Below are 18,150 nucleotides of genomic sequence, written 5' to 3'. Positions count from 1 at the left end.
TATTCCTATTGTGGTTCTTTCCTCGCCTTCCACCCCGGCGGCCCAGGTTCGAATCCTGGCCCGGTCCACATGTGAATTGGGTTTTCAGTCCCTACCTGATTGTGGGTTTTACCCAGAATATTCCTTTGGGGTTTCTCCCACCTCTAAAAACCGTAACTGCTTCTCACTGTCTCCTCTCTACAGGTTTCTTCAGGCTTGCAAGCCACACACTCTAAAAACCTCCGGGTCAGATTGACCCAGAATTGGATCCCATTCGGTATGACCCTTTTCCGGGTCAAATACTGAAATAGTGACCCAGAAAGGGTCAAATATAACCTAGGGGGTCATATTTTGACCCAGAAAAGGGTCATACCGAATGGGACCCAATTCTGGGCCAATCTCACCCGGAAGTTTTTAGAGTGCAGTGCCTGGGGCGCTTTTGAGGATTGGAATCCTTGGTGTCATTACCAGAAATATATAATAATCATAATAAACTTGACAGGCGTGTGAAGACATCCATTGAGTATATCTGTGTAGTAAAATCAAAACAAAGGGTTTGGTTGCAAGTCACTAATACAATAGGTCAGATCTCATGCGCGTCCTACCTTAATACGTGTAGCTCGACACCGCCTGGTTTACCTCTTAGGTTGGTCCGTCTTTCCCCTTTTCTTCGTTGGATGAGAAATCCTCGCACCTTTGCTCTGATGAAAACAGCGACTATGGGCAGCGTGTGTGCGGACCGGGTTAAGCAATGTTTTCTTGCAGCACGCGATGTGGTTGGTACCCGCCATTTTGTGAAACTCCCGGATATCCACGCTGCCCCGTCCCCAGAGCCATACGCTCTTTATCACAAGAAAGAGTGGCGGTTGCAACGCCTCTGTTGCGATGTTGGGGAGTGACCTAAGAAGATATGGGACGTATCTTTTGTCAGACTTGCTTTTTGAATATATCACATTATTCTGCAGTTGAAAGCAAACGAAATTCGTGGTTATAAAAAAAGGAAAAAAATTTTTTTTCCATCGACAAAACAAGGAAGTGAGTGCCGCTCGACTGTGCCACACCTGGATCAATACCGCATAGTATTCGCCATCGCCAGTAGTAAAGAACACCACACACCTCACAGCTTTTATACTGATATCGCTGAAAAGAAATGGACCCGAACACGGTTGGGATCGGTTTTATTTTCAAACATTTAGGAAATTTGGATTATACATGAAAATAAATCACCATCAATCCTTTAGCTCACTGTATTCCAACCTAGAAAACTGCCTCGTGGGTTCTGCGCCCATTGTGATGGAAAATAAATGTGGTGAGGGAAAAATCCAAAAGTTATGCGGTGTTGACCAAGCATTCAGGCGCACGGACTCCTGAAATTCGCAAGGAATCGCAGTTACCGGCTTCCATATAGGACTCTTCTGGGATCTCGGGGTTCCCGGCCCACCACACTTCCTCCCTGCCCATCCATTTAACCCCAAAAGGGCTCGAGCGACCATGCAAGGGAGGAAACGAGACAAGCCCCTAAGCCCTGGCCGCCGAGTCGGCCATAAGTCTCGAACCTGTACTAAGGCGCTCACCTGGACTTCGCGGACAGTCCCAGCAGAAGAGCTTATCCAGTAGGCTAAGGTACTGTTGGTATTTGGCGGGGGTGAATTAGAGTCTCTTATAGCTATTGAGTGACAGCAAGCGTTAAGAAAATAAAAAGCCAACCCCGGGACTCGAACCCACTGTCTAACGATCTCATAACCGCAAACTTAACCACTCGGCCATTTAAGAGATACTACTTTTTGCGGTTCTTGATAAGAAGATAACAAAATTAGTAACATTACTGTTTGAAGACTGAGTGATTGAAACATTGCAATAGTGCATGCATTGCGTAGCAAAACACATTTACACAGACGGCGGTCGTCAACATTCGATGTTCCCCATGACACCTTCTCTTGACTATTTTTAAATGAAAGCACACCAATGTAGGCAAGTCCCCAGACCATGTCAATACACCTGTCTAAGTCTGATCTCTTTCATATTATTATGTGAATGACACGCCATTTTTGCTTTTATTTTGGGGGTGGGGGTTCTCTCGTTTCCTTTACGAGCATAAAATGACAGCCGAATCAGGAACCCAATAGTTGTGTTAAATAAACCGTAATGAATTAATGAAAGTGTTGTGTGGAGGATCTGATGTGTGGTGTATATCTCATCAGACACACTGTCCTGTGAGGAGAATCTCTTTACAGCAAACTCCTTCTCATTAAAGATGTGGTTGAACAAGCACTTCTTCTGTCATATTATAATTCATTCTCAACATTGCAGACCTTGAGTTGTATTTCAGTTGTGTGAAATGTTGATGCGAATACGTCAGTGTATACTTGCATTTAATATCATTCACTTTTTTTTTAATTTTTCTTTATTTCTTTTTTTACAGTCCACACCATAGATGAGAATGATGATGTTCTACAATCATGGCAAAAATGGTTTGGACACGTATCAATTGTTACCCTCCCCAGGTCTCCATCCCCCACTCAATGTTGTCATCTCGAGCAGGAGCGCATGCCCCGCATCGACACCCAACATAGACCTCTTAACTAATACATTCGTAAATAATTATGCACGCATGCGCACAAATGGCCTTGGCGGCAAGAAGTGTGAGGAAATGACTAGATACTAACCCGTGAAACCTGGTCTGCTATTTTTCTCAAGACTCTTAGAGGGTTCATGCTTGGACTCTGTTTCTGGTGAGCGGGCCATTGAAAATGTACAGGGCGCGACTTCGACGATCATTTTCTGACTTTGTTCAGTGTTTCCTCCAGAAAATCCCATCAAATCGTTTTTGCTGCTAGTTTCTAATTTAAGTGGAATTTTTAGTGCTCTGCTAAATGTTTTTGAAAATAGTAATTTTTCCTGTGTGAACGAGATCGTCATTTCTTAGTGTGGCCCCCTTCCATCATAAGTAGTATAAACTATATCGTTAGTGTTCTTGGAGCCAACCTGTGCATTTTGCAAAAACATGATGTTCAGTGCAAACGTACATACGTACATAGCTTACCATTGAACTTGATCATATAGCTTGAAGTAGGCCTACTATCGAAAGAAATGGTATCTAATTGTTGTGTTCGGGGTTTAACAAGACAAAGTGCAGATGCCAAAGATAAAGAAATCTGGTTCTTCGGATTTCCCAAGTGCTGAGAGCAGCGAATCGAATGGGCACAGTATCGGTACTGATTGTGCGCGTGCGCATGCGTGCATAAGTAGGAAATTTATCCGTGAGAGGGGGCCGGGGCCTGAGATTTGGCCAGGATTGTAGCTCCCGCGCGCGCAGTGTGAAGAGGGCCAGTCAGAGATTGGCTTTCTTAGAGGAACTTCAGTCAACCAATCAGTAACAGTCTACCGCGGACTTTTTCTGCCACCATGTTTATTTTAAGGTGTAGCCGTTTTCCAATACGAGATTCGTCTCTTTACAGGCATCGTCTTTTTTCAACCGCCTTCCACTGAAGTTGTTAACTCAATAAATGCAGTAAGTCCAATAGTGCCGACGGAACATCCAATAAGATGCAACAGAGCAAATATTTTTGTAAGCCTACATTAATTTAATTTGAACACTTCACTAGGCGTACAATCGGAGTTGGATTTTGGAGACGAAGCCCAAGACGGAAACGAAGTCAAGTACTGGAAAACGGCAACCCCGCCATCTTTCCACACAATCCTCCATTGTAGGCCCAACTGTATTTAACCTTCTAAGCGTGTCCAAGAACGTAAAAGTTTTCGTTCTCAAGTCTGTTCACGAATGCCAGAAACTTAGTGTTTGGCGACAAAAATGTATCAGAAAATCTCATGTGGGTCCTCGCCCGTCTCTTTCGGGGCAAAACCCCTTGACCTCCAGCCAGCAGGTCTCCACAAAATCTACATTGTGCCGACCTAACTCTGCAACTCTTTCTCTCGAAAATTCGACATCACGGCTGTACGGCCAGAGAAAGTCCAGACCAAATCCAGGACAAAACCACAATCAACGCAACTTACTGGTAAGTTATCTCGCAATTTATTTCTGTAAAGCAAGTGGAACAGTGACATTAAACTTTATACTGATGTCATATTTAATTGCCAGTTCTGGCCACTCCCATTTCAAAGGGTCTTGCTGTCAGCAACGCACACACGAGCCTATATCTTTCAACATAGTCACGCTTTCATTTGCTACACTTGAGTGTTTAGTGTTATACTGGTGTTAAACGCGAGTGTCACACGCCCTATACTAAATGAACGAGATACATGCTTGTCATTACCTTTGCTGTTGTACGAACTGGACACGAGAGTGTACTAAAGTATTCCCACAGATCAGTTTTTCCAGCAGAAAATAAAACATAATGCAGCACACACGAAAGCTTGATAACCTCCATGTGCATGTATACCCAGTTGTGGCCAGACACGTAGGATGACTGAGTTTTAGTCCACATACAAACTTCCAATAAACCCAACTTACTAAAATGCAATGTTAGTATCCAATTAGACCCCATTTTCATTATGCAATGCTACATAACTGTGCATAGGCAGTGTTGCTTTGATGGTAATAGTTTGTTTTTCATCTTTCCAGCCAGCAATGTCAACATTTGCATTAATTGGTAAAGTCTGTAATGCAACTGACATCCCAGATTTAATTAGGATCCCAGCTGTTCTGAGAGTACCTCTTGACTCATTACAACATTCCACATCAGTAAATTACAGTGTCATCTCTGACTGTTTTAACATTACTGTATTATTTCACTATATTGAATACCACTCAATTACTATTAAACTAATTACCAAATTAGCCAACAAAATTTAAGATATGCTATTGGCACATGAACGTTTGCGACCTGGGACCAATGAGTTGGCTCCACATACCACAAAAGAAGAATCCCTGCATACTGTAGTAGGAAATTATATATGCTAACAGTGTATCTGTCAATTCATACATGTACAAACCCTGTAATTATAGAGATTATGTGCTGGCAGGGTTAAAAGAGAAAGTCAAGTGATCAGAAATTATACAAAGGCCTTCCTAAAAATAAAGAAAACAGGATGTCAGACTGACAAAAAAGAAAGGAAGCCTGGTCATGGTTCCAAGCACTTCAATTATCCACCACTGTCTCAGGAAAAATTATTCTGAGGAATATTATTGAAGTTTAATCAGTTACAAGATGTTTTGATTCAACAATCATGATGTGTAAATTAAGTGCAATATGTACAAGTAACAGATAACGGATAGTATTTAAACATCTTGGACCAAAACGGAAGAAACCTGGCTGATCTAGCAGTCTTAAATCATTTATCACGTATATCTGAGACTGGAGTAAACTCTCAAAATTCCACATGTACCAGTTTACAATATACAATAGGAAATGAAATTAAACATTATATTACGACAGTAGCAGATACCAGGCAAAGACAAACATTTCAAATAAAACGTGCAGATTAAAAATAAACTGAAACTATGAAGTGAGATGGCCTTGTAAATATAACAGTTTGGTATTAAGATTTTAAGCTTAAGTGCCAACACCAAAGCACACAGAAACAACGCGCACCTTCTCTGCGGTTTGAAAAAAAAACAGGTCAACAGTATCCCACTAATCACAAAAAATAAGTATTTTTACCTATCATCACCTTGCTAAAAATGCAACTATTGGTGATACCAAAAATCTGCATTATCTTGGATCACCCTAAATTCGCGCATGCAAATATTCACGCATCCAAGTCTCTAGTCGTGAAACTCTTGAACGAAATTATGCACCGACGTTAATTTACTGTCGATGATCGATCGTCACTTCGGCGTTTTTCTCTTTTTGCAGCGAATATTATGAGCGAATTAAAGCTTTTCCAGTGAGAATTCGGGAGAAATGTCAGCAGAGCATTAAGTTTTACTCTACAGACTAAATACAAAATGAACCGGTTGAAATTGTCCAGAAAACGGATTAAATGACCGCTGTTCGCTCTCAATCGGTGTTGGACGTCTGAGACGGGCACAAATGACGACATCGATCAACTTTCGCCAACTACACCTACATGTACATGTAATGAGAGCGTTATGAACAATACTACGGAGCCTGAAAAAACATTGCCCTCCTTATATTTTGAGGTTTCTGTTGCCGACGACCGGTTGGGATTTGGTGGCACTGTATTTTGGGACTTTTTTCAGAAATACACGCAGAAAGAGAAGTTTTGCCATAATGTCTAGATCAATCACTCATATATGCCAATTGCGATTTATTTGAAAGCCTCAATGTAACTTGAAATTAAAATGACAAAAAATGCATAAATAGGCCTAAAAACTAGGAGAACGAAGACGAAAAAGTGATGGAAAGTTAAACTACGGTGAATAACCAAACCAAAGTAATTAATGCAAAAAAAAATTCCTTGTTCAGGAGATATTAACTGGCAGGTTTTTTCAGAAGTAGGGCATTACTGATACCCCATAAAATGACGTTTGCAACGTATGTGCTCGAATTACGGTGACGTAGTTTTATTGCAGCCGATGTGACTCTCGTTTGTAGACGACGCTGTTCTTGTTCCTTCGATGTCATCCGATGTTCTCTGTAACATTATTCCTATTCCATGTAGTATTTAGTATTTTCAGCAACATGTAGTGAGAATGAAGCCATAACAATTTAGTTTATTTAAGAACAAATTTGGTCAAAGTACTAAGTGCGAGAATTAAGGTGACTCGTGGATACACAACTGCGAAAAATAACGAACTGGTCGTCTTTTTTGTTTCATCTTGATCCAAGACAAAAGAGAATACGGTGCTCACTAAAATCTCACGCAAACGCCAATACACAAGGTACAGGAATCACCAGTACCATAATAACGTGAAATCTGACAAACCCATTTTTTCATTTCCAGAAAAAAACCTCTCATAATCACCTTAAGAATCAATATTAGTTAGCTCAAGTGATATGAAGCCGTAATTCACTGCAAGCAAAACATACCAGTAAAAACTAAATATTACCAGCACTAACCTTTCAAAATCAATCTGCAACGTGTACTTCAAATTTCAACATTCTTAACTCGCATTACCTGCATTTTGTCAGTAACATTATACATTAACATATACCGGAAGTGACAATGCAGCCCCTTCAGAAGAACCTACAAAAATACATCATTTGTCATCACTCTACATGCCTATAGTTTTTAATTAAACGACACCTTTTTGGTTCCAACTCATCATTCCTTGCTGCTTACTTCTGCATAGTTGCTTTTAAGATACACGTGCACAGCAGCATAACTACACAAAGAACTACACCGTGACTGGTACCATCTTGAAAGCAGAGACGGCTAAAAACAGACAAAGTTGACAATGCCATTTTGACATAATGGATTATTGCATTTCCCCAAAATGTACGCATATATTTTAAAGTCTTTCTTGAACACTTGAGATACGAGGTGGACCTTGCAAAATAGAACAATGACACCAGTGTTGTAGTCGAGACCACTTAAAACCTCCACAAGACAACATAAAACCAGCACAAGACCTCCAGTCTGAATTCAAGTCACAAGCTTTTCAAATGAACAGCAACAACAGCATTCCTTTGTCATTCACTGTTCACCCCTTTACTTGTGACTGGTCTTGTGTCTGGTCTTAAGTGGTCTCGACTACAACACTGTGACACACCCACAACAAAATACCAACAACAACAAAATGAAAATCAAAACCCCTGGAATTAGGAAACTGTAAATATCACAAATAGTACAAGTGTTGTATATGTATTGGAAAAACAACAGTCCTGGATGGCTGAGTGACTACTATATTTTGTTAGGAACTCAACTTGATTCATTTTTATATCTTCTTGGGACAGTTTTGCAGGTACATGTAAAGGTCACCTTACACAGACATTCCCTTTATTTCCTTTACCTTAAGTAAAATTAAAGAAACAAAATTAAAAAAGAAATTAAATGAATAAATAAAAAATCAAAATAAAACATAAACTTGGTTTTTCTTCGATATATATAAACAACCTTGTGTCCAACATAACATACACCATTTCTACTACTATAGAATTTAGGTTTCATCTAGAAATACTATAAATAAATACAAAATATATTACACTGTACATTAGTAAACCTGTATACTATTGCCAGTAAGTTTTGCCCCATGCATAAACTAGTACACAAAGTATTTAGTAACAGCAAATACTTATATACTAAGAAAGAGAAGATAGGTGCTCAAGTAACATCCAAACTGTTCAAAGAATGAAATTTATATAGTATGAAACACTGCTTCTCAGTTGTAAAGTACGCGGTATGTTTACATGCCATCAGTGCAGACATTCACACCATATCTTTGTACACTTGTCCCACCTTGGCTGAATATGGAAGGTGCTGCTGTGTTCTCTATGTAACGGAGGTGAGCGAGGGTAGTGTCTTACACTGCTGATCCCCATGTAAAGAATTTCAACGGTTCTAGATTGCTTTGTTGGCCGTCCTGTGATGTACAGACCAGTAAAGCAATGCACCGATTCCTGACCACTCCATTGAAATATGTGGAGGGAGAACAGTCTAAACCACTCCCACCACCAGAATAAATCTTAACAAATCCATTGCATTATGCAGATGTAATATGGAAGACTGGCTTCATTTCTTACACAGTGGTCTAGTCACATTTTTTTCTAGGAAGATTAGGAAAATAGACTTACAAAATCATACGCATAACATGAAATGTGTGATAATGGATATATTGATCTTCCCCTGTGGAAAATCTTGTCTTTCTAAGGGAAAAAAAGTCAAAACAGGTCTACTTGACCTAGTCTTTTATTCATGGAGTACATTTTGTGACCACTGAAAGATAATTGGCAAAGTTAATCATACACACACCACCACCACTGCCTGAAACAAGTAGTCGGGTCTACCGCAAGTCCAAGTTCTTTTGCAGGTCTAGTTATAAGCAGCAGAAATTGTTAACGATAGCACAGGATCACCTGCTGCCTGGCTTTAGATCTGATGACTTGTGGTGGACTTGAAGGGACTTGTGATGGACTCAACTACAGAACTGTTGGTCATACATGGAGCCCCTACGCAAGGCCATAGAAAAGTCGCCACGGTGCACTGTATCGTGAATTGCTACCTATTTTGAGCTACTGCAAGTATCCCAATCCCCCAAAAGAAAAGCCTAAAATTTTACATTTTAGTGTACTAGTGTACACACTAGTTAGGCAACTTACACCAAAAATCAGGACAGAAATAATACAAAATGGCAGTTGCAACAAAACTTGCGATCTGCCGAAACTACCTACTCTCCAAGTTTCAGCAAACCGCATCTCGAGATGTTATTGGTATGTCCTTGCATACAATGTATGTCCAGATGTTGAGTAAAAGAAAACAGACGTAGGTATTCTGAAGCAGTAGAATATGTGTACTTGAATCCAGCCCTGTAGTGCATTGTCCAGTTGGCCTCCAAAGAACTTGTCGCTTGCCATTACTTGAAAGCAAATCATAGTCGTATCGTGAGTACAAATGCCCTTTTAAGAGCTGTGAGTGTGCTTGAGTGTTAGTCAGCCTGCACCGTTAGGTTTGGAGTGAGTTTGGAAGGATTCTCATCAGCCTGTTGACAAGAAAGGGTGAACAAACAATGCAAGACTCAGACGAGGACAAAAAACACTGACACCATCCCAAAGCGACCGCCACCTTGATCAATATAGACTGCCAGATTTCTAGGACACTGAAATGCGATCATGCTTGCCTGCTTGTGCACTGATGTGGGCATAAAGTAAAGAGGCTTCGCTGTACAGGAAAAAAAAATCATTGAAACAAACGGGAAACTGGTTGCGTCTCAACTGCACTGTACTTAAAGCTTAAAATGAAGCCTCTGGAGACAGAAATGGATTTTTTTTCTCCAATTCCAAAGTAATGACTGACATTGAGACTGCTGCAGAGAATCTAACTGTGCAGGGAGTTATAGAAACCTGGCAGGATTGACATTTTAAGCAGATACGTGTCCAAAGAGAAAGCAACACACAGTCTGTTTAAAAGAACATAAAAGTGCATTCGATGTGAATGGACAAAACGCTGACAATTAGAAAACACTCATCATCTCATAATGCAGCTATGTCAGGTACATGTAGATACATGCAGTTCTAATGTGATTTCTGCAAACTGGATTTACTTTTGACACCAAAACAATGACCAAAGAGAGTCATAGGGCTGTGCCGAATATCCAATAACTGAATATTCGATCGATTGTCGAATATTCGAATGTTATTTTCCGATTTTGAATATTCGAATGCAAAATTCACGAAAAGGAAGGGAAAATTTTCATTTGTTAAATTGAGAAAAATTGCACTATGGGGGCTTGTTTCAGGCAGATTCAAGTGTCACAATCTTATAATTTAAAATTTAAATTATTCATCAAACCAATTAAAAGGAACTGAAATTTTCAACAGGGCAAGGAATCTTGTTCATCTCTTACCAGTAAATCTTGCTAAATCGTGGCTGAAGATACTCCTAGTTGTGAAAAGCTATTATATTGATCATAATGTACAACTGTGTGTTACTGCAACTGATTTTGTATATGGTTTGTTCATCAACAATCCGCCAGTCGGTGCGACCGAATATTCGGATATTTGATCAAATTGAAGGTGAAATATTTGAATAGTGAATTATTCCAAATGACTCAGCCCTAAAGATTCACACACGTGGAAGGGATGAATGATCTTGCAGTTTTCAACTGAATGAGGTAATTTTGGGATTCTTGTGTAACATGTGAGAGAAAAAAAAATCAGGTAGAAATTGTCTTCCAAATTAAACACTCAACTGATAATTAAGTGAAAAATTCAATCAGCGCACTGCAGTAACATCGCAAAATCACACAATGGATTTTCTACTGGTCCAGATCTTGCTCTAAAGCAACATGCAAATGGTTAAAACACTCAATGGCCACTACAGGAAAAATGAGAGTAGAAATGAACAAAATGACAAGGACATAACAGGAAGGCGAAGCTAAGGCAAAGCTTTCACTTAAATCTGCACCAAGCAAAGAACACAGTTGGTTTCTTTGATTCAAGTTCTAGCATAAAGGTTGTACACCCAAGCTAGGGCTTTGCATTGGAAATGCTGCATACTCATCACGCAGGAAAAGATGGTTTGTACAAATGTGACAAGAATCTGCAAAGCAAATGATGCGCCACCACTTTTGTGGAAATGCTTGAAATATCCTCGTTGTGCACCACCAAAATCCTTTTCACTGGGTATTGTATTCGCACACTCAGCCAAACATGTACAGAGACTTTTTTCAGTGGGAGTCATTTTGTTGAATTCTACCCAGGTTTTGTTCACTATCCTTGATCTCAATGCAGTGTTCTCTGTTCTTAAAGCTACTGAGTACAGAGCGTCACAGAAATGACGGCCCTAGTCTTTACAGGGATGTACGGTACGGTTTGATGGGCCAGTGCTTTTAAGAATGAACTCTGCCGCTTTTCAACACAGCAGTCTGAATCAACTGATGTGGTGAATGTACTCGAAGGAGTTGCAACTCGCATTGTGACACACAAACCATCCAATCAGCAAGCATATAAGCAAGCATTGGGACCATGCCATTGCTAAGGCATACTGTCGCTAATCTCAGATCCAAAATGGCAGTTTTCGTCATTATTGCACTGAAAGGGCTTACGGTAAAAATGCTGGGCACACAAACACACTTGTGAAAGGTTAGCTCCTTTAGATTTAGTAGCATTGATTAGTACAGTCAAAATGATCACAAATTTAATGCTAAACATTGCATTCAACTATTTTGTCTCAAATCTGAAACGAAACATTTCTTAATTCACAAATGCAGTGAAGTAACATATGCATGAAACGACAAGAAACTAACAGAAAACTGTGAACATTACAATATTGAACATGAAAATTTTGCACAGTTGAACAGTTTGAAATAGAATGAAGACCTGAATACAAGTAAATTGAAAACTTTCAGAGTTCGAGCAAAATTGCAAACTTTTTGATGAAGTACTAAAGACTCATGTCAGACTTATGTGAAAAAACAGCTGAATTTGATAAAATAAACCCGAGAATGAGGTTACCTTGATATGAGCACACTCACCTGTATCTCTTGCAGTGCCTGCTTGGCGAGGTATGCCTCTCGCTTGATCTTAATCTCCAAAGTCTCTGGGACGTCAGGCACGGCAAAGTCAATGAAGCGACCAATGCCAAAGACAAAATGCTGCCGAAAAACAAGAAAGACAGAAGTCGTTCAGGAATTACTGGCAAGATTCTCGTCTGGAATTTATGGTCTCCCAGACAGCCCATGAAAAGATCCATGTAAAGGTACAGTAGCTCTCACTTCACCTACCACTTCACTTCCTGTTGGGTGGTGTTGCTTTAACCACATGCTACCGGGTGCTTTTGAAGATGCAGTGCACACATACGGGCGACTTTCAAGATTTTCAGTTTTCGAAATTCTTCAAAAATTCATCATTTCATTCAATGGACGTTTACACCCTCATGAATGACTGTTTGCGCTATGCCCAAAACAGTGGTATGCTGTTACAGACGGTGACGGATTACCTTAAAAAAATGCAAGCCGAAAAATGATGGCAATTCCCAGCAGCAGGTCTTTTGTTCTGAGCATGGTCTTTTGTTATCCAGACCAGCTCTTCTGTCCGATTTCGGGCACCCTGGCTCTGTGTATAAACCCATGGGTGTTTGAAACGGGGTTCCCCGGCAGCAAGTGAGTCAGTTGTGTTTTTTGGGTTGTCAAAAGTGCTGAGCTAGTGTTGACAGAATAGAGTTTTGAGATGGCAAATAGAGGTTTGTTCAAGGATGAGTAACATACATCTGAGTATGTTAACATCTTGATCAGTTCCACCCTCCATGCATGAGTCACCTTTAGTGTCTCCTCAAAAACACTCAGTGACAATGGGCCCACAGTCCATTACAGTACAGGACACTGACATTTTGCACCTGTTTAATTCAACCAAATCAAAGTGAGGCTGTGTCTGAATTATTCTGGCTACGGCTAGAACTTTTGCAGGAGTCTATGGGAAGTGGCTGCAACTAGTACCTGCATACCAATTCGAGCTGTGGCCAAGTAACTTAGACGTGATCTCAGTGAATGCTACTGTCAACTTTCAGATCACAATTTCTGGATGTAAAGGCAGGGCTGAATACAAAATTACCTCGAAGATGATGACAAAGGCCAGTTTGACAGCCAGCAGTTGATAGTAGAATATTGTGTGGTTTCCCTCGGGATCGCGGAAGTCTTTGTATCTGTTAGTAGAATGGATGAATAACAGGCAAAATTTACGTGCTATGTAATGCTGTCTGGTATAACGTACAGCTGTGTGTCATCCTCGCTCAAATCACAGCCTGTTTTCTTGCACTTGTGAGGAGTGACACTTTCTCCTTATACCACCTTTACAATTCTCTTTTTGAAGTAACAATTTCAAGATTGTTTGAGGTTGGATAGCCCTTATCATTCATTACCTCTCATCCCCAGATTCCAGATCTTGATTGGCCAAGAGCTTGTTATTCACTGTTTTTGCTAATCTGCTGTGCACAGCCCAAACTACATACCCCAGCAAGGAAAGCACTAAAGTACTGAAGTGCTACACAGTCGCTGTTGTGAGCAAATGCAACTGTTCTACTGCCGTAAGACAATTACACGCTGCGATCTTGCGGTGTTTCTTTAGTCAATTCTTGTTGTCCCGCTGATGGAGTTTTAGCACCTGCCATGGTACTTCTTGTGGGGGGGAGAGGAGTTAAAGCAGGTATGTCAAGGGACAACAATGCAACAAACATGGCAGAGCTGCATGTGCGCACCTGCAGGGCTCCGAAGTGGAACCATTGGGAGCGTACGCCAACGTGAAGTTGACGTATCCTTTCATGTCGAAGCGATATTGGTACTGATACATCAACCGCGGCAGGAGCTCGGAGGTGAAGGCGATCAAGAATGCCTAGTAAAAAAAAATAACAAATTAGCAATTGCATTAGTGTAACTGGTGATATGTATGATTTGACTGATTCAGAATGTAGGATTAAAAGGGGTAAATATACGGGCAGCTTTCTCAATATCTGAGTAAAGAAAATTTCAAGCATGATGCAAACGAAAATGTGCCTGCTCTGTGAAAATGATCCATAATGCTATTTTTTTTTTTCAGTAATTTTCTTTCAGTTCATATTAGAAAAAGTCAGCTTACAACTGTTTCGGACAGGTATTCTAGAGTCGTGCTGAACCAAATTAAAAGTAACATTTGAATTAAGTACGGCAAAAGTGCGACGTCTTAAATAATTAAGAGAGACCAGGCGTGCTAGCAGGTAAAAGATCAACACTTTGAGGTGCTTGGAACGACACCAGAGCAACTTGGTTTGAGACGTCGCTCTTCTCATAAGCCGAACCCAATGCAAATGTATGTATTAAGTTCGTCTGTCTGAAACCACAATGTAATTGGGTCGAGTCGCTCTTAATTCTATTTGATTCAGGGCGACTCTAGAATGCCTGTCTAAAAAGGGTGTTAGATCTTTGTACTGACCTATCACTCACATTGGCCTCCTAATAAAAATGGACATTGTGCAGGTGAAACATGTTAATGCTTCACACTAACTTCCATGGTGCATGATACTTTTTATGACCTGCTACTCAGGAGCGGCTCCGTCGACATGTTGCACATATTCGTAGAGCAGGCCACAACTTGGGGAGTCAGGGAGGCGTAGTGGTTCTTTCCTCGCCCTTCACCTCTGCGGCCCGGGTTCGAATCCCGGCCCGGTCCACATGTGGATTGGGTTTTCAGTCCCTACCTGATTCCGTGGGTTTTACCCAGAATATTCCTCTGGGGTTTTCCTCCCACCTCTAAAACTATAACTGCTCCTCACTGTTTCGCTTTCTACAGGTTTCTTCAGGCTTGCGAGCTACAGTGCCTAGGGCGCTTTTGAGGAATCCTTGGTGTCATTACCAGAAATATATAACAACTCATACCGGTGAATGAGACTACTACTGCTCACTCACATTGCTGATGACGGCTAGGTTAGCGATGAACTCCAGGATGTTATACCAGATGCCAATGTCCTGGGCCCTGTCCGCCACCGAGCGGCGGACCTCGCAGACGTACTTGGACCCATCCAGGCGGATCTCGATCCAGTTGTTCAGCAGGGCGAAGAGGGGAGCCAACGGGAAGGCTGCCACAAACACCGTGATGAAGCCAAACTGGATCACTGTTGGTGGCAAGAGAGATGCATATAACTGCATGGGCTCCACAGTACACACAGTCACACCAACACTAAGGGCACTAGTGTGTGACATCCACCTCTAGAACAATAAATCATAATCATCCTTTTGGACTTCAACCAAGCCACAAACATGTGATAAAACTAAACTGGATCACTGTTGATGGAGGAGAGATGCATATACATATAACTGTATGGGCTATCGTCCGTACCATCACACCAACAGTGAGGGTATGGGTGTTTCACATTCACCTCTGAAGCAGCAGAACATATGTACTATCCCTGCTCCAAACGTGATGAAGACAAGCTGGATCACTATTGACAACAGAGAGATGCATACAGGTGCATGGCTCTACCATACACAATTCTGACTAACTTCCTACAAAATGCTTCACAAACATGCTGCATCTCAACTGTCAGAAGTCACGATTTCCTGTAATGATTTTTTTCGGACAGGTTGCTATCATTGAAGCAGAACCAGCAGCATTTCCCGCATCAACAGACAGTAAAAATGAAACATTAATTGTCAACCCCCCCCCCAACAACGTCCCCGATCAAAACAACTATTCAATAGGGGCGGCTTTACCCATTTCCAGGTACTCCTCAAACAGTCCCTCATTGGGTACCAGCTGGTAGTCTGCCTCCCATCGTTTGCTCTCACGGTCGCCAAGTGAACCACGCAACTTGTAACGGAGCCAACACTGCTTTAGTTTGCTGAAATGACATTGACAAAAAAATTTCCACGTGGAACTCAAACTTTTACTTTCGACAAATTAGAGTTCTTTTCTGTTCATATTTGAAATATTCCAAAGTAATCCAGCCCAATATCAGATAAAAAAATGGTACTTTGTGAAAGACATACCGTACATGTAAGTTGTGTACAATTGTCAGTTTATAAAGGAGTTGCACCTTTAAGAAACAAAATCATCTCTGACTGCCTAGGAAGCTCTAGGCATACTTACATACATGTCCATGTATATCAAACTCTCACTGAACTATAACTTATCAGACTCACAATATGCTATGGCAAAACCAAAGTTGCAGAAGCTTGTTAAACCAAATGGACAACATTTCATCCAACGAATGTCTCCTCCACTTACGGAATGGCAACCTCCTGGCAGTTGTTGATGATCTGTTTGCCGACCATGATGACCAGGAGCTGCTGCGCCAGCTCCACCAGGCACCCGCCATTGCTGCAGGCCTCGTTGCGAAGACCAAAGATCTTAGTGTAATTGCCTGGGTAGCCCACAAACCTTGACCAAACAAGCAGTGACAGCAAAGAACAAATCAGCACAAAATCACTTTTATCGATACGTGACATCTTTTCTTCAAGTTTCAAGAAAACGAGAGAATCTCATCGGATCAACTCGAAAAGATCTAGATATCATGACATATGACTCTGAAGTCTCTGAGCAACAGCGCAAGTTTGAACACTGAATGCTAACGGAAGACTCCATCCAAATTACAAAGCGGTGGCTTGAAACCATAGACGCTTCTAAGATCGTGGCTACAACCATCTCACTGCAGGTCTCTCCTAACTCCACATTCAATTGTTTTGGCTCAAACAGAAAGTTTGCTACATTCACAGAAACACCTAATTTCAAACCAAACAGTAACCCTGTGAACTTGAGCAAACTTCTTGTAAATATTTGAAGTTAAAAATAATATACATGTACGTGAGCAGCAATCATTTTGATACCTTAAAATCTCATAAAGTAAAGAAAGACTACACTCTATATCAGCATGACAGTCATTACAACATACAAGTACATGAACACATTTATCAAGTCATCTCTAGTACAATGACCATAGCATGCACACAAACACTGACTCTAAAACTAACCCCCCCCCAAAAAAAAACAAATGCGCGGCAAAATTCACTGCATGGCTTTGGAGGATTTTGCAGGATTGATATAATTAAGGGAAAAACAGTGTCCAACCTCTATTACTATACAATGGGCTTGATGCCTCTTGCAGTAAGTAAAAACATTGTGCAATGGAGTTTTGCCTGTATGTTTTGGAGTTTGGCAAATTTGGAAAAGTTGCAAAAGAATGCCTCAGGAGCTAGGGCCAATATGAGGGACAGGAGAAGGCTTTTATACATGTACACTGCACATACCGTGTACATGTACACGTCTTTTGTGAGTACTGCTTTCACTTACATGTATTTCTGGCCCAATTAATTTATCTTCAGTACTTTGAAAGTCTCCATTTTATCTGATACAGCCAAGTACACGTGTGTGTGTGTGGAAAAATAACCATTTATGCTCTTAAGTTGGCAGGTTACCTGGTATATCATACATGTAGCACAGCCTTGGATTATTTTTATTGTAGTCATGTTAATTTGTCTTAGGTACATGTACATCAAGTTGAGATAAAGACGCGTAATAGTACATACAACGCAGGGCAAGTGTGACAGTAAAACAAAGCAGCCTGAGATCTTGTTAGGCATGTTGGGTTAGTTGCAAGGATGCTTAAAAGGACGTTGAGCAGCCTGAGATCTTGTTAGGCATGTTGGGTTAGTTGCAAGGATGCTTAAAAGGACGTTGAGCAGCCTGAGATCTTGTTAGGCGTGTTGGGGTAGTTGCAAGGATGCTTAAAAGGACGTTGAGCAGCCTGAGATCTTGTTAGGCATGTTGGGTTAGTTGCAAGGATGCTTAAAAGGACGTTGAGCAGCCTGAGATCTTGTTAGGCGTGTTGGGGTAGTTGCAAGGATGCTTAAAAGGACGTTGAGCAGCCTGAGATCTTGTTAGGCGTGTTGGGTTAGTTGCAAGGATGCTTAAAAGGACGTTGAGCAGCCTGAGATCTTGTTAGGCGTGTTGGGGTAGTTGCAAGGATGCTTAAAAGGACGTTGAGCAGCCTGAGATCTTGTTAGGCGTGTTGGGTTAGTTGCAAGGATGCTTAAAAGGACGTTGAGCAGCCTGAGATCTTGTTAGGCGTGTTGGGGTAGTTGCAAGGATGCTTAAAAGGACGTTGGCTGGCCTATCAGACCATACA

The 18,150-nt window shown here is 41.0% G+C and overlaps 1 protein-coding gene across 3 annotated transcripts in view; it reads right to left on the bottom strand.

The window, feature by feature from the left end:
• Positions 1-3,989: 3,989 nt before the first annotated feature.
• The window catches only part of ano7 (anoctamin 7), a 35,677-nt gene continuing 21,516 nt past the window's right edge, over positions 3,990-18,150 (bottom strand). For 2 of the 3 annotated variants that reach the window (XM_022241213.2, XM_022241214.2), the window contains 7 exons: positions 16,254-16,406; positions 15,740-15,867; positions 14,936-15,141; positions 13,753-13,886; positions 13,110-13,200; positions 12,035-12,154; positions 3,990-9,541 (listed from right to left, as the gene is read on the bottom strand). In XM_022241213.2, the coding sequence (XP_022096905.2) occupies positions 9,488-9,541; positions 12,035-12,154; positions 13,110-13,200; positions 13,753-13,886; positions 14,936-15,141; positions 15,740-15,867; positions 16,254-16,406 (886 nt within the window). In that variant the 3' untranslated portion in view covers positions 3,990-9,487. The remainder of the gene's footprint in view (positions 9,542-12,034; positions 12,155-13,109; positions 13,201-13,752; positions 13,887-14,935; positions 15,142-15,739; positions 15,868-16,253; positions 16,407-18,150) is intronic. The other variant, XM_022241215.2, reaches the window with a different exon arrangement.

The sequence above is a fragment of the Acanthaster planci genome, linkage group LG16 (assembly GCF_054643075.1).
Source record: "Acanthaster planci isolate LZ-2023a linkage group LG16, COTS_SCS, whole genome shotgun sequence".
NCBI classification, from domain to species: Eukaryota; Metazoa; Echinodermata; class Asteroidea; order Valvatida; family Acanthasteridae; genus Acanthaster; species Acanthaster planci.
Note: the sequence above shows the minus strand (reverse complement) of the source record. Positions and strands in the feature narration are given on the sequence as shown.